At 50.0% G+C, this 15,842-nt stretch overlaps 1 protein-coding gene across 1 annotated transcript in view; it reads right to left on the bottom strand.

Moving 5' to 3' along the window:
* GABRA5 (gamma-aminobutyric acid (GABA) A receptor, alpha 5) overlaps positions 1 to 15,842 on the bottom strand; it is an 81,075-nt gene that overhangs the window by 3,312 nt on the left and 61,921 nt on the right. The window contains exons 8-10 of the mRNA XM_011942875.1: positions 8,620 to 8,763; positions 5,881 to 6,033; positions 2,570 to 2,781 (exon numbers count right to left, since the gene is read on the bottom strand). Of these exons, the coding sequence (XP_011798265.1) occupies positions 2,570 to 2,781; positions 5,881 to 6,033; positions 8,620 to 8,763 (509 nt within the window). The remainder of the gene's footprint in view (positions 1 to 2,569; positions 2,782 to 5,880; positions 6,034 to 8,619; positions 8,764 to 15,842) is intronic.

The raw sequence follows: 15,842 nt of genomic DNA, 5'->3' as shown, positions 1-15,842 counted from the left end.
TGCGGGAGGCGGGCCACACCTCAGAAACGCGATGGCAGTTTTGCCAGCCCCGCCTTCCCCACGTCACGTGAGCGCTCATGCAGATCCGCCAGAAGAAACCCATACATGTGAGTTACTGCTTAGAATGGTTCTAGCTCTGGGTGGCACCAAGGGAAGGGCAAGCCCTTTAGAAGATACTGCTCTGTCCTGAGGGTGCGCGTTTTTACTGGGAAGGAATGTGCAGCGGGGTGGGGGCGGGTGGCAGGGAGCACCCGCCTGGGACTCAGCATAGTCACAGTGCTGGTGGTGGAGATGAACACGCGCCCCGGAATCCGCCTGTCCGGAAGGACGTGCTCCCCAGCTGCAGGCAGTGTGGCCGGGTGTCAGCTCTTCTGGCAGCCTGAGCTGCAGAGGGCGGTCTGGCCAGATTCATGCCCCTCCTGTTGGGCAGCGAGGCAGGAGTCTAAAGCCCTGGCCACATCCCTGACACGGGGCAACTCCACTGGCCATCTGCTCCACACTCCCCGGGGGGTGAGCCTGCACCTTGCTAGGCCTGCATCGCGGTTTGGTTTCTTCCTCTCTGAATCTCACTGCCTCCTGTTTCCTTTCCCAGACCTTCACTCCTAAAAACTGCCTTACACCCCAAACGCTGACCCAGTGTTTGCTTCTGGAGATCCCAGCTTGGAACAATTATTTTTTTAAAGTCCTCTCTACATCCATGGAACAGTTTACTCGAATAGGCTGACACCAGGCTGTGGTATTCACGCTCGCGGCTGGAGTCTGACCACGGGGTGTGCTGCCTGCATGCCTGCAGATGCTCCACGCCTTCCAGCACACGGACACTTCCTGGCAGCAGGGGTGGAACCCCCAGCGCCACTGCCTTCCCGGGAACAAGAGAGTCTTGACATTCCACAAGCCAGCCTGAGGCATGCTGCTTATTCTAGAAGACCCTCACTCTCGTCGAATTAGACAATGCAGGTCACCTTCATCCTCTCTCTTCCCTCCAACCCTCCATTCAGAATTCAGATCTACGGTGATTAGATTAGCCAGTGATGGCGACACCCAACACCACCACCCAACCACATGCGTGCTGTCTCCATTCACCCGGGGGTTCATGTTCCTCCTAGACTCACAGACATGACCCCGACAACCTTGGTGACTGTCAGGGACTTCTGGCTGCTCCCTGACTTCATACCAGGCTCCAGCCCACTATCCATCATGCACCGTCTATGTCCCAGGCAGATGACAAACACACACCTTCCAGCAACATAGTGCACAGTGTTGGGAAGCCCCATCTCCCCAAACTCCATTCTCATTCCTCCCCGCACAGCACCTTCTCTGGCCCCCTGGTCTGCAGGAACAAGTTCAAACGTGTCGGCCAAGAACTTCCATCATCTGAGAAGAGCCTGCTCCCAGCTTCCCAGTCCCTATCACCCAGTGCAGTCAGATCACGCCTGTCCCTCCACCCCAGCGCTCAAAGCACACCCACGCCTGAGGCCCCTTCCTCCAGCTTCTCCTTTCCTCCCTCCACGAGAGCACCCAGAACGGGTCCTGCCAGGCCTTCCCGCAGCCCGGGAGCTAGGCTTGGAAGTGGGGCTTCTATGCTGAAACTAGAGCAGGGGAGGGACTCCTGGCACGTGGAAATAGTGAAGGCACAATGGGCGAGGTCAGGCCAGAAGTCCTGACAGCAGAGTCCAGCCCGCAGAGCAAGCACAGGGCTGTGGCTGGGGTGGAAGCAGCCAGGGCCTCCTGCTCTGATGTAACCGGCTTGTGGTCCCTGGCTGGGAGGTCGGGACTTACACTTCGAGGCCTCTCTAATGCCTTCCAGGACTCCCTTCATGCTGATTTACCGAAGGACAGATTACGTTTTACTTTCAGGTCACCCCAATGGCTCTGACCTCCTGTTCTCTCCTTATGGAGAGTTGTGTGTTTGTTTTCTGTGTGCTGAAATTAGCAGTTCACCATATGCTGCTTTATTTACTGTCCATGAATGCTATTCTTATCTCCCCAAGGAGACAATGCAGCTTGGAATCTTGGTCACATTTTTTTTCTTCAAATGTTCTTAAGATTTGGGCATAAATCACCCTTTAAATACTTGATGGTTCTTTGCTTTGAACAGAGTCATGCTTTCACAACAATTTCTGTGCCTGGTCAAAGGGGGTCACATCATGGACTCAGCGGGGCTTGGGTGTGCTTTGCTGATGAACTCCTTCCATTACGCTGGCGCCCCCGTCTCGACCTGAAGGCCGCCTGAAGAGGACAGCCTGCAAGGTGAAGTGGGATGACACGAGCAGAACAACAGATCCCACAATTAAAACCAGACGCGTCGTCCCTCAAGAGACAGGAGTTGCTTCTGCCAAAATAATAGGCTTGAATATAAACAGGCCCAAGCCATTCACATCCTGTCACCTTTTGCTGGAGTGAAATTGGACTCGTCAGTAAGACTTGGTGAGGGCCTTGAGTATAAGGGAAGGAGCATTTGGGAGCTGCCGGGTAGGAAAGAGCAGCACCTTGTCTTATGTTTGGATAGAATCAGGCACACTTTCTCTGTCAAGGGGACCTGGAAGAAGGGAGGAGAAACAGTCAGTACCTTGATCTTAGCTGCTTCCAAGGCTTTTTTGCCATCCCAGGCCCAGCCTCTCTTGGTAAAGTAATTGACCGTGGCAAACTCTATCAGCGCCGAGAAGACGAAGGCATAGCACACGGCTATGAACCAGTCCATGGCGGTGGCGTAGGCCACTTTGGGCAGAGAGTTCCGGGCGCTGATGCTGAGGGTCGTCATGGTCAGCACCGTGGTGACCCCTGCGGGGGTCAGGCGGGGCAGAGTGGAAAACGGAAACAGGGTTCAGTGCCGGCACCCAGGACCCCAGTACAACATGCCCAAAATGATAGACACGAAGGGGACTAGTGATTCTTATTTTTATTTTTATTTTTTTTGAGACAGAGTCTTGCCCAGGCTGGAGTGCAGTGGCGTGATCTCGGCTCACTGCAAGCTCTGCCACCGGGGTTCAAGCAATTCTTGTGCCTCAGCTGCCTGAGTAGCTGGGATTACAGGCAGGCATCCCCACACCTGGCTAATTTTTGTATTTTTAGTAGAGACGGGGTTTCGCCACGTTGGCCAGGCTGGTCTCGAACTCCTGGCCTCATGCAATCCGCCCGCCTCAGCCTCCCAAGGGACTGGTGATTTTAATCCCAGCCTGCGCTTTCCCCTACTGTTTTGCTAACACCTAACAGATTCACAGCACTCAGATAGACAACTGCTGACGTTCCGTGTCTTGACTGTCCCTTCCCTTTAGAATATGAACTGAGGAGGGCAGGGATTCAGGTCTGATTTTGGCTCCTACTGCCATGAACAAAGCCAGGCAAACAGCCAGTGCTCAACAAAGACATGCAGAGCAAGTGATATGTTTCTGTAGCACGAAGGCAAGATCCAAGGCAGAATGACAGTCACATTCACACGGCAGCCAGTAGGTGCCTCCCACTGATTTACCATGCACCTGGAAGTAGAGGGCTCCCTGCAAACAGGCAAGACAGACTTTCACCTGACTGCAGACTGGTAGGAGCCAGAGAGCAACAGAAGTGCCATATCTGAATCTGGGTCTGGGCATGTCAGTCCCTCAAAGAGGGAACAGTGTCCCCTGGAGCCTGCTGTGCATGGAGCCTGTGGCCACTAGGAAAACTCTGCAGTGACCACACAGCCAGGCTGGATCCCTGGAAGACGATGTTCCTTAGGACTGGCAGATTATGCACCAGCTACTGGGTCCGCTGAGTGTCAGACTCTAATCTAAGCTGCCTTCTGGATGGGTGTCAGTATCCTTGTTTGGCAGGTTGGGGAGCCTGAAGATTTGAAAGTATTTAGCAAGGTGCCCAAGCTTGCCAGCAAGGAGACGAGACGACCCACACTGGGAGCCAAGCCTGCTGGACTCTCGCAGTTCACAACGCTTCCACCTGCTAGCCCTGCCTTCTGCAGAAGCATGCACCTGTGTGGGCGACGGGGGTGTAACACACCTGCTAAAAACTGTGGGCCTGCAGAATTCATATGTTGAAGTCCTAACCTCCAGTACTCCAGATTATGGCTTTATTTGGAAATGCAGTATTTCAGGAAGTAATTAAGTTAAAATGAGGTCACTGGGGTGGGCCCTCATCTGTGACTGACGCCCTTATAAAATGGGGAACCTTGGAGGCAGACACCACACAGGGAGCATGCCGTGTGAGGGCTGGAGTGGTGCTGCCATGAGTTAAGGAGCTACCAGAGGCCAAGAGACAGGCCGGAAACAGACCCTTCCCTTGCAGGCCCCAGGAGGAGCCAGCCCTGCCAACGCCCTGATCCCAGCCTTCTAGCCTCCGGAAGTGTGAGATGATACATTTCTGCTGTTGAAGCCCCCAGTGTGTGGGACTTGGGTACGGCAGTCCCCGGAGACCAGCACGGCACCAAGGACACGTAGTGTGCCTGGGGTTTCATTCAATGCCATCGTTCACAGCTCCACAAGCACACGGTGAACGTCACTCCCTGCATGAAATCAACACTTCCAAAGGAATCAATAGAGAGCTTTGATTTTTTTTAGAAATCCAGTTAATCACTGTGTTGAGGGGAGGAGCTCTACGCAGGATCTTAAACAAGCCTCCTGAGTCTTCTTCTTGGGCCTTTACTATCCTAACATGCATTGGGAATCTCCCTCCACTCCCTGCCAAAAAACCCCCGACAGTAACAGGCAATCCCCTGCCCGCTTTCCTTCTGCCTACCAACTCATTTCCCCTAATGAGTTCATGAGGCACATGAACTTGGGGAGCACTGCCTGGTCACCAGCCAACCTCCACACCTTCCTGAAACAGTCCTGACGCTCGCGCGGGCTTGGCAAGCGAAGCTGGACTCTTGGCTGGAGGCGGAGTGATGATGAGACGGGAGCACCCCTGTGCCCCTCGCTCCTGAACCCCCTGAGCGCTTGGTCAGCCTACACTCCGGGGGAGCATTGAGATAAAACGCATGCTACCATTTTCCTGCTTTGGAAAGGAAACTGCAATAGCAAATGCTGATGTGTGAACCGTACTTTACAGTTGACGGAGATGTACGCATCCAGGATCGCCGCGGACTGGCAGAAGTGTCTTTAGTATCTTCCTGAGTCTGAGGCAGCTGAGCTTCGAGGTAATTAAGACTCAGACGCTCAGCTGTGTCTGCTAGTTCTCCCAATTTAGCTGATGTCTTAGGGACGTAAAATGATGCTGCTCTAGGTTCTCATCAGGTATACAGATGTAATTTATTCCTATTGCATCTCTTTGGTTGTTATTTGGTGATTAATTTTAAAGTGGCATGCACATTTCAAAGAAAACTGCCTGATAACTTACAACGTCATACTTGATGAGAACCAAAAATACTACAGACTGAGGATCCCTATTTCAAAAATCTGAAACCTGAAATGCTACAAAATCCAAAACTTTTTGGGCACCGACATAACGCTCAAAGACAATGCTCCGTGAAGCTCATTTCAGATTTTCAGATTAGAGAGACTCAACTGGTATCATGCAATTCTTCCAAAATTAAAAAATATCTGACATCCGAAACACTTTCGGTTCCAAGCATTTGGGATAAGGGACGCTCAACCTGCACAGCAAAATCCCACGTAAAACAGATACATGCTGGCAAGGTCAAACCACGCAAAAAGGCTTTACAGCAAGGAAATAACTGTAAATAGACCATGTGATGTTCCTTAAATCCTTCTTTAGAGAGAAATCCCAAACCCTAATCCTTAACATTAAATTCTTAACGAATTGGTCAATTTGTTTTCCAGATCACACAACACAGAGGCAGCACTAGAAGTTTCGTGGAGGTTGTTGCTGTTGCTTTGGGGCGGTTAGGGTCAGTGGCAAAACACCGGTGTCCAGGCCTGGCTTGGGGACACTCACCAAAAACTGTCCTGGCTGGGACTGATTCCCGGTTCAGCCAGAAGGACACCTGTGATAAGATCACGGTCATTATGCAGGGAAGGTAGGTCTGGATGACAAAGTAGCCAATCTTCCTTTTCAGGTGGAAGTGAGCTGTCATGATTGTGTATTCGCCTGCAAAGAAGCAAATGACCGCACATCAGTCCCCGAGAGTCTCTGCTTGCTGCATCCAGGGAGTTCATCAGGAGCCGCCCTTCCACTCCCCTCTCAGGTGGGACAAGCATTCATTTGTATGATCTGGGTTAAGGAGAGGACACAGGAGGATGCCTGAATTTCTTATCAGTCATTTTATAAGTAAGTCTGACGACCCCTGGTCTCTGAAGAGCCTTTGCTGACGGAAGCTCTTCCTGGGGGAAATCAGAAAATCAGATTTGTGTGTTTTACTAATCTCCGGTCACAATCTGTGCCTCTCTCCCCCCTACTCCCTCGCCTGCTTCTGCAATTAGGATTTCAGGATTTAGCCTCCCCAGATATAACTCAGGATTTCACAGAGCCCTGCAGAGGGTGGACAGAGTCCTTCCTGTGTCCAGTCTACAGGCTCCAGGGAGGTGAGACGACCACTCCCACCAGCAGCAGGCCCTGTGCTGGCTGTGTCCCAGGTGCAGAGTGAGATGCAGCGGCTCAGGAGGCCCTGGGTCCCGGCAGCTCACCCCTTCTGCCACCTACCAGAGTTGTGTCACCTGTTCTCTGAAATTGGGGGCCTTTCCTTGGCGATGCCCCAGTGCCTTCTCTGGATTTGCCTGGCTGTGTGGGAGGCACGAGGAGACCTCCCATTCATTGCTGAGAATGATGCCGTCCTCATGGTGAACTGGTAAGGAGCTGAGGTCGGGGGCTGTGGTCAGGGAGTGTGAGGCCTGCTGGGCCAGTCTTCTTGCTACCTGGATTTGCCTCTCCCTGGGGAGATGGGAAGTGTTCTTTGAGGGGCGGAGGAAGAGCAATTCAAAAAACTTTGACTGAATTGTGAGGAGTGGATGGTGTGGCCGGAGAGCTGCGATGCACTGTGAACGTGGGGAGAACAGGCTTGGGGGCTCCATCAGTGCAGGCCCCGGTCTGTTGCAGTAGTGGTCTGCGGCTGCAGGGACTGCGTGTGGGGACATTAGAGTCTGACATCCCAGTCGCAGTGTTTACTATTGGGATGGAAGCCCACAGCTCAGCAAGGCCCACTGTGGCTGCTTCACTGAGTGCCAACTCAAAACATGTCATATGTAGGAGATGAAGGAACCAGAGCAATCGCATGTGGCAAAATCGGCCTCTAACACAAGAGGAGCCAGCAATCTCAGCGGTGCCTGGACAGGCCAGCAATGCAAAGGTGCACTTTTCCCGTAGTCCGCAGCAGGTGAGGGAGCAGAGCCGGCTCGAAGACCAGAGAGAGAAATGGGCAAAGAAGAGGCAGAGGGTATGTTGGTAGCAAGGACTGGATCTCTACCGGTGATCCAAGTCTGTGTCTCCTTGGCACTTGAAGAAGTGAAATGGCATTCTGTTTTACAGTAGGGCTTGAAATCACTCTCCTACTTCTAATTCTTTTGGCGGTAGTTCTTTTCATTTTGTTTTATTTTTGAGTTGAGGGTAGGAAAATTCGATCGTGTTTGTTTTAAAAGATTGTAGAATGCAAACAGGAGTAGAAATCCCAGTTATTAATATTCAAAGAACTATATGAAACAGTTCCAAACTGGAATATCCTCCTTCAGCATCGCAACTGCTTACACCAAACTCTTGCTACACTACCTTCCACTGGTTTGCATAAAACCGGCCCGTTCCCTCTGCCTTTCCCTTTAGCATGGTAACCAAATGGTGAAGCCATCCTCCCAGACTCTCATATCCCACAGGGATGCCCAGCGCACAGGCCCGTGGGTCAACAGGGTGCTGACTGCGTGTGTGTGCACCCAGAACAGGCTATGCACTAAATGGCCTGTGTGCTCGGCCAGCTGCAAGGATAGCGGTGCTGACAGCCATGCTGACAGAGCGCTCCCCTGCAAATATCCTCTGGGGCTTAGAGCTCATTCTGCCATCAGGGCTCCCTGCCTCCCTTTAGGCTTTTCTCCAAGGATGCAGAAGCTCTTTGGAGCTTAAAACCCCCTCCTTTGCTCACGGCACTCTCTGGTGACCTTGACCTCTATGGCTGGGCCTGCCTGCCCTGGAGCTATCTGGCCACATAACCTGCAGGCTCTGGAGATGCAACGTACCCTGTTCCTTTGGTCTCCCCACCAACTTTGTGTCAGGGGAAGCCAGGCTGGGATACTGACCCTGCAGGGCTCAGGCCAGCCCAGGGCACTTGCCATGGAGAGTGTCTGCTTCCTTCGTGTACATTTCAGCTCTTCTTTGTAGGCTGCCTGGTTGTGCTTTCCCAACTTCAACTCCAGGGAACTCTCTGCACTGTTTAAAGCAGGAGGTGGGGGAGCAGGTAACTGGGGGTATTTGTAGGAAGCTGTCTACCTTTCCTGCTTAGGGGTGTGTTATATAAGCAGGTCCACCGCAACTGCCGGCCACAGCTGGTGCCTCTGTGTGCAGCTGCAGGGAGGGGCGGGCTGGGAGGACTCCCTTGGCCAAATCTCACACAGCTGTGGCCCAGGGAGAGCACAGCTGTCCAGGACAGGGTGTGCTTGGCTGCTGTGCCACCTCCCACGTGGCCCTGCAGAGGGGTGCTGGGAGCAGCGAGCTCTCCGAGGCTGTGGTGGCCGGAGCGCACCTGGGAGCCCTCACCTGTGCTGGTGCTGATGTTCTCAGTGCCCACCGTCTGCCCCATCAGGTGGTACTGGTTCAGTCTGGAGCCATCTTCCGCCACCACCACAGACTTGGTGGAGCCGTTGGTCCAGACGTAGACGACTTCAGAATTAGGGTAGGCATCTGTATGAGGAGGGAGCAGAAAGTGACATAAACATGAAATCATTCCCAGCCTGGAAAACACAGAAGCTTTTACTAAAGTAGCAAGAGAGAGGATGAGAACGTTTGAAAAGTCACGGTTCCACGACCTAAAGAATGCACAGGGTGGTTGGACCAGGGCAGATGACGCTGCAGTTCAGCTTCTTCCCATGTCTAAAGGCCTGGGTGCCAGGCTGCTGTCTGGCACTTCCTGGTACGTGTGTGCTTCTCTGCAGAGCACACGATGGTGCAGCAGGTGAGAATGTGGGCTCTGAGACCAGACTGCCTGGGTCCCTCCAGCTCTGTGACTTTGTCAGGTCACTTATTCTCTGTGCCTCAGTGCCTTCATCATAGAATGGGATTAGAACAGCAGCCATGTCTGAGGGCTCTGGCTATGACTGCATGACCTACATCAAGATTTACAAGCACGGAGCGCCTGAAGCAGCACCTAGCTGCATTCCCTACTCCAAGCCTTCCACTCTCCAACAGGCACCTGCTGTCCATGCCATCCTGTGAAGGTGGTATGGCAAGCAGGACCTGCACCCCTGGTGTCACACCTGTGAATATGGTACCTTACTTGGCAAAAGACACTATGCACATGGAATTCAGGTTCTGGACCTTAATATCAGAAGCTTATATATGATTTTCCCAGGGGGTGCAATCTAATCACTTGCCCCCTTAAAAACAGAGAACTTCCCTAATCAGAGAGGTTAGAAGCATGACAAAGGGCTCCACTCACCACTGCTGGCTTGAGGATGGGGTAAGGGGGGGCCATAAGCCGAAGAGAGTGGGCAGCCTCTAGAAGATGTGACTGGGCTGGAATATATGAACCTGGAAGCTTGCAAAGGAGCCCAAAGCTTAGGGCAGTTCTGACAGTCAGGGACTGTATTAGTCCGTTCTCATGCTGCTATGAAGAAATACCCAAGACTGGGCAATTTATCAAGAAACGAGGTTGAATGGACTCACAGCTCCACATGGCTGGGGAGGCCTCAGGAAACTTACAGCCATGGCGGAAGGCACCTCTTCACAGGGCGGCAGGAGAGAGGAGTGCCAGCAGGGGAAATGCCGGACGCTTATAAAACCATCAGATCTCGTGAGACTCACTCACTATCATGAGAACAGCATGGAGGAATTGCCCCCATAATCCAATCACCTCTACTAGTCCCGCCCTTGACATGCAGGGATTATTATAATCCAAGGTGGGGTCTGGGGGGGGACACAGAGCCGAACCGTGTCAGGGGCCACCTGAGAACACAAGCGTTCATCTCAACAGTGTGCAGGGCACAGGAGACAGTGCTTCCCTCATCAGCTGATGAGGGGCTGACAGCTCAGCGCCAAATCTGCTCAAGGACGAAAGGGAAGCAGGGAGGGAAGAGAAGGAGAGACGCAGGGAGGAGGACATAGAGGTCCTCTGGGAGTGGTAGAGGTCTGAGGGTGGAGGTGCCTCCTGCAAAGGCCTGGAGGGAGGCAGACTGAGGACGTGAGACGCGATGGGATTCGTGGAAGGTGGAGGCTGTGGCCCACCCATCACTTTCCTCAGTGGGACTGGGGACAGCCTACAGTCACTGATGGCCCCTCCTGGGTTCAAGGCCAAGTGGCATACTAACCCGGGACCAGGGGCACGTGCCTGAGCACTGCCAGCAGGGAGAGCTGTGGGGAGGCCGGCTGGGGCCGAGGCCAGCCTGACCTGAGGCCTCGCTGGGAGCAAATCCCGTGAGCCCCTTTCTCCACAGTTAGGGGGCAGAGCTTGGATGATAATCCTTACCAATGAATTCAATGAAATTACCATTGTAAGGATGAGAGATATTACAGTAAGAATCCAATGAAATTATCATTGTACGGATGAAAGATACCTAGAATCACTGAGTGACATATAACGCATCATCGTAATTCACATGATCTTGTTTTTCAAACTACTAGTGACTATTAAATGAGCTATGGACATTGGTGATGCCAATAGCATTAATAATGACAGCAGCAAGAGACAATGTGGTTGCAGTGCGTCAGCTGACATCACTGAGTTCTGCTCTCCTCATCACATTAAGGGTGGGAATAAACGACCTCTTGTGTCCATTTCAGCTCCACTGTTCAGCAACCAACACTAAATTCCTTCTCTGTGTCAGCAGTGTGGCGTTCAATCTTTTTGCGGGGACAAGAGTAAATGAGGCAATCAGGGTTGCAGTGCCAGCATTTGTCTTGATTTAGAGCTCTGGAAAACATAAAGCTCACCCTCCTCTGACCACACGTCAGCAGAGCCAGGCAAGACGGTCTGAAACATTTTCACGCGCGTCGAACTTGGAAATTCATTACCGATTTCCTCAAGGCTTCTTCCCCTGGGTTGACCCTGCCTGTCCTCTCCTAGCCTTGCGAATCCTGACCGGGAGGTAGCAGTGGCGCAAATTCTCGAGGTCTTTCAGAAACCATGGGTCTTCTGCATAACTACAAAGGAAGTAAGGCAGCGTGGACCTGACACTCACTACTAGGGTGGCCTTGAGCAACCTCTTTGAGCTCTCAGCCTCAACTTCCCCATCTGAGTAACCTCCATCTGCTAGTTCACTAGTTCATGACAAAGTGGATATGTGAGCGTCGAGTATTTAGCACACACCTGACTCACAATAGGTACTTCACCAACAGCAGTTATAATGGACACAACCGTGTGGGCAATGATTTTTGCTTGGTGTCAGATCCGAAAAGGTCTTTTTACTTTCATTTACTTTCTTCTTGTTGGTCCAAAGCAAACTCAGTTTGTGAGTCTCTGGTAAGCTCAGGCAACTGTGTGACTCTGTGTATTTGCTGCCTATGACAATGCAGATTAGAATGTAACAGATTCTTAGAATTTTGGGGATTTGAAAATGTACAGGGTTTGAGTTTTTGAGTTATCTAAATCCATATCTCTAGGCTTCCCATTCTTTCTTTCTTTTTCTTTTCTTTCTTTCTTTTTTTTTTGAGACAGTCTCTCTCTATCGCCCAGGCTGGAGTGCAGTGGCACGATCTTGGCTCACTGCAACCTCTGTCTCCCGGGTTCAAGCGATTCTTCCACCTCAGCCTCCTGAGTAGGTGGGATTACAGGCACATGCCACCATGCCCAGATCATTTTGTATTTTTTGTATAGACGGGGTTTTGCCATGTTGGCCAGGCTGGTCTTGAAGTCCTGGCCTAAAGCCTGGGTGAGAATGAGCAGAATAACAACAGCACAAGACCTTGTCACAGCACCCCAATGAAACCATCTGCAGCCTCCTGAGCTGAACAACAGGTCAACACCTAACACCTCAATTGTAAAACTTCAAAATCACTAACGGATAAAGACATGTTATCTCTGATGGCCTACTGGACACCCAATATCTCTGCTTTAAATTTGACAGTAAAAATGACATCAGTGGGGTTTGGCCACACCCTTTGCCTTGCCCAAGATCAAATGGGAGGTAAGAGGAATAAGCCAATGGGGATGAACAGATAACACGTCTGCCCAGGTGCCAATGAAGATACACTCTCATCACTGCGCCACAGTAAGACCCTGCAGAATCACGTAGGTTATGGCCATGACTGGCCTGACAGGGAGAGTCAGAGACCGTGCTGTTAGTGTTTAGGAACTTAATGGGCCCAGATCAGGAAAGAAGAAAAAGAACTGTCACTTTGCCAGCAGAAAAGACTGTCTGCCTTGCAGACAGCAGTGAGAAGCAAGGCGGAGGCCAGCAGTGTTTAGGAAGAAATCCCTCATGTAACAATTGCTTACCCCTCCCTCATACGCCGATTGGCTTTTTTACCTTCAATTCACCAGCTCCTTCCAATTATTTCCAATTTCCTCATGGAAAACAGTATTTCCCAAGTCATCTGATCTTAAAATCGAGCGGCGGTCTTTGAATTGCATCCCTCTTTTCCCCTCTACCTCCACTTTTCATGTCTGGCCCCCACCCTGCTCTCTGCTCCCTCACTTCTAAAGACTTCACGGGAACTCCCAGCTTTTGGTTTCAGCTCCACAAATAGTGATTTTTGCATATTCGTCCTCTGCTTCAACAAATATCACTCACCCTGCCTGCTACTTTTCTTTTTTTTAAGTTCCGGGATACATGTGCAGGATGTGCATGTTTGTCACAAAGATAAACACGTGCCATGGTGGTTTGCTGCATCTATCAACCCATCACCTAGGTATTAAGCCCAGCATTCATTAGCTAATTTTCCTGATGCTCTCCCTCCCCACACTACCCTGACACAGGCCTCAGTGTGTGTTATTCCCCACCCTGTGTCCATCTGTTCTCATTGTTCAGCTCCCACTTATAAGTGAGAACATGCGGTGTTTAATTTTCTGTTCCTGTGTTAGTTTGCTGAGGATGATGGTTTCAGCAAAGGACACGATCTTGTTCCTTTTTATGGCTGCACAGTATTCCATGGGGTATATGTACCACGTTTTCCTTATCTAGTCTATCATTGATGGGCATTTGGGTTGATTCCATGTCTTTGCTATTGTGAATAGTGCTGCAATGAACATATGCATGCATGTATCTTTATAATAGAATGATTTATATTCCTTTGTATATACCCAGTTATGGGATTGCTGGGTCAAATGGTATTTCTAGTTCTAAGTCTTTGAGGAATCACCATACTGTCTTCCACAATGGCTGAACTAGTTTACCTTCCAACCAACAGTGTAAAAGCGTTCCTGTTTCTCCTCAGTCTCGCCAGCATCTGTTGTTTCTTGACTTTGTAATAGTCACCATTCTGGCTGGTGTGAGATGGTATCTCACCGTAGTTTTGATTTGCATTTCACTAATGATCAGTGATGTTAAGCTTTTTTTCATGTTTGTTGGCTGCATGAATGTCCTCTTTTGAGAATTATCTGTTGCTGTCCTTTGCCCACTTTTTAATGGGGTTGTTTTTTCCTTGTAAATTTGTTTAAGTTCCTTGTAGATTTTGGATATTAGACAATTGTCAGATGGATAGCTTGCAAAAATGTTCTCCCATTCTGTCGGCTGTCTGTTCACACTGATGACAGTGTCTTTTGCTGTGCAGAAGCTATTTAGTTTAATTAGATCCCATTTGTCAATTTTTGCATTTTTTGAAACTGCTTTTGACATTTTTGTCATAAAAATCTTTGCCCATGCCGATATCCTGAATAGCACGGCCTAGATTTTCTTCTAGGGTTTTTATAGTTTTGAGTTTTACATTTACATCTTTAATCCATCTTGATTTGATTTTTGTATAAGGTGTAAGGCAGGGGTCCACTCTCAATTTTCTGCATATCCTGCCTGATCCTTTGACTCTTTCATATTTTAGACCCTTCCTGTTTGAGTGGTAAAGCTACCCTGTCATTTCCCCAGATGAGGCTTCTCTTTTGTTTCAATACCTTGACAGCTGATTGGTGGACATTTGTGCTCTGTTATGTTTTCTGTATGCCTCTTTCTATTCCAACCCTACCACGTTCAGCTCAAAGCATGGTCCTTATAATAAATATTCCCGTCTATGAATTCCAAAGGGTTTCAACTGCACAAAGGCATTTAACCCAGTTTTCCAAATGTGCCTATAATGAGCTCCTTGGAAACAGACCATGGTTCGTGCTTCTGTGTTCCTCACTGCACCTAGCTGAGTGCTGAATGCTTAACACACCTGCTATAGAATGAATGTTTGTGTCTTTCACAAAATTCTTATGTTAAAATCTAATCCTAAATGGGATTGGTCGAAAGAGCCTTTGGGAGGTGATTAGGTCATGAAGGGGGAGGCCTCACAAAAGAGGTCTCAGAGAGACCCCTCACTCCTACCACCATGTGAGGGCACAATGAGAACATGGCTGTCTGTGAACCAGGAAGCAGACTCTGATCAGATATCCAATCTGCTAGCACCTTGGTCTTGAACTTCTCAGCCTGCAGAACTGTGAGAAACATATTCCTGTTATATATGAGTTACCCAACATTTGGTATTCTGTTATAGCAGCCTGAATGAACTCAGATAGAAATGAGCGACCGGGCACGGTGGCTAGCACCTGTAATCCCAGCACTCTGGGAGGCCGAGGTGATCACTTGAGGTCAGGAGTTCGAGACCAGCCTGGCCAAGACGGTGAAACCCCGTTTCTACCAAAAAAATACAAAAATTAGCTGGGCATTTTGGCAGGTGCTTGTAATCCCAGTTACTTGGGACGCTGAGGTGGGAGGATCACTTGATTGCACCACCGCACTCCAGCCTGAGCAACAGAGTGAGACTCTGTCTCAAAAAAAAAAAAAAAAAAAAAAAGGAAAGGAAAGAAAAAGAAATTGGCACCAAGAGTGGGGTGCTGCTGTAACAAATACCTCAAAATGTGGAAGTGGCCTTGGGACCAGGTTATGGGTAGAGGCTGGAAGAGATGTATGCTAGAAGAAGCCTACATTTTCATGAATGGACTATTTACAGCAACTCTGGTGAGGGCCCAGAAAGAGGAGAGTTGTAGAGAAAGTCTCCATTTTCTTTGAGAATATCTAAGCAATCCTGAGCAGAACGTTGGTTGGAATATGGACAGTAAAGGTCATTCCAATGAGGTCTCAGATAAAAAATGAGAAACATGTTACTGGAAGGACAGGTGATCCTCGTTACCAAGTGGCAGAGAGCTTGACTGCACCATGTTGGTGTTCTGTTCACAGTTTTTGTGGAAGGTGGAACTGGGAGTAATGAAGTTGAATACTGGCTGAGGAAATACGCTAAACAAAGTGTTGAAGTGGCCTGTTTCTCTAATAGTTTATTGTAAAATGGGAGAAGAGGGAAATGACTTAAAGATGGAATTGTTAGTTAAGAAGGAAGCAGGCCGGGCATGGTGGCTCACGCTTGTAATCCCAGCACTTTGGGAGGCCGAGGCGGGCGGATCACCTGAGGTCAGGAGTTTGTGACCAGCTTGGCCAATATGGTGAAACCTCTTCTCTACTAAAAATGCAAAAATTAGCCAGGCATAGTGGTGGGCACCTGTAATCTCAGCTACTCAGGAGGCTGAAGCAGGAGAATCACTTGAACCTGGCAGGTGGAGGTTGCAGTGATCGTGCCATTGCACTTCAGCCTGGGTGACAAGAGTGAAACTCTGTCTCAAAAAACAACAACAACAAAAGACA

Source organism: Colobus angolensis, unplaced genomic scaffold (genome assembly GCF_000951035.1).
Source record: "Colobus angolensis palliatus isolate OR3802 unplaced genomic scaffold, Cang.pa_1.0 Scaffold211, whole genome shotgun sequence".
NCBI classification, from domain to species: domain Eukaryota; kingdom Metazoa; phylum Chordata; class Mammalia; order Primates; family Cercopithecidae; genus Colobus; species Colobus angolensis.
This window is presented reverse-complemented; position numbering and strand designations above follow the sequence as displayed.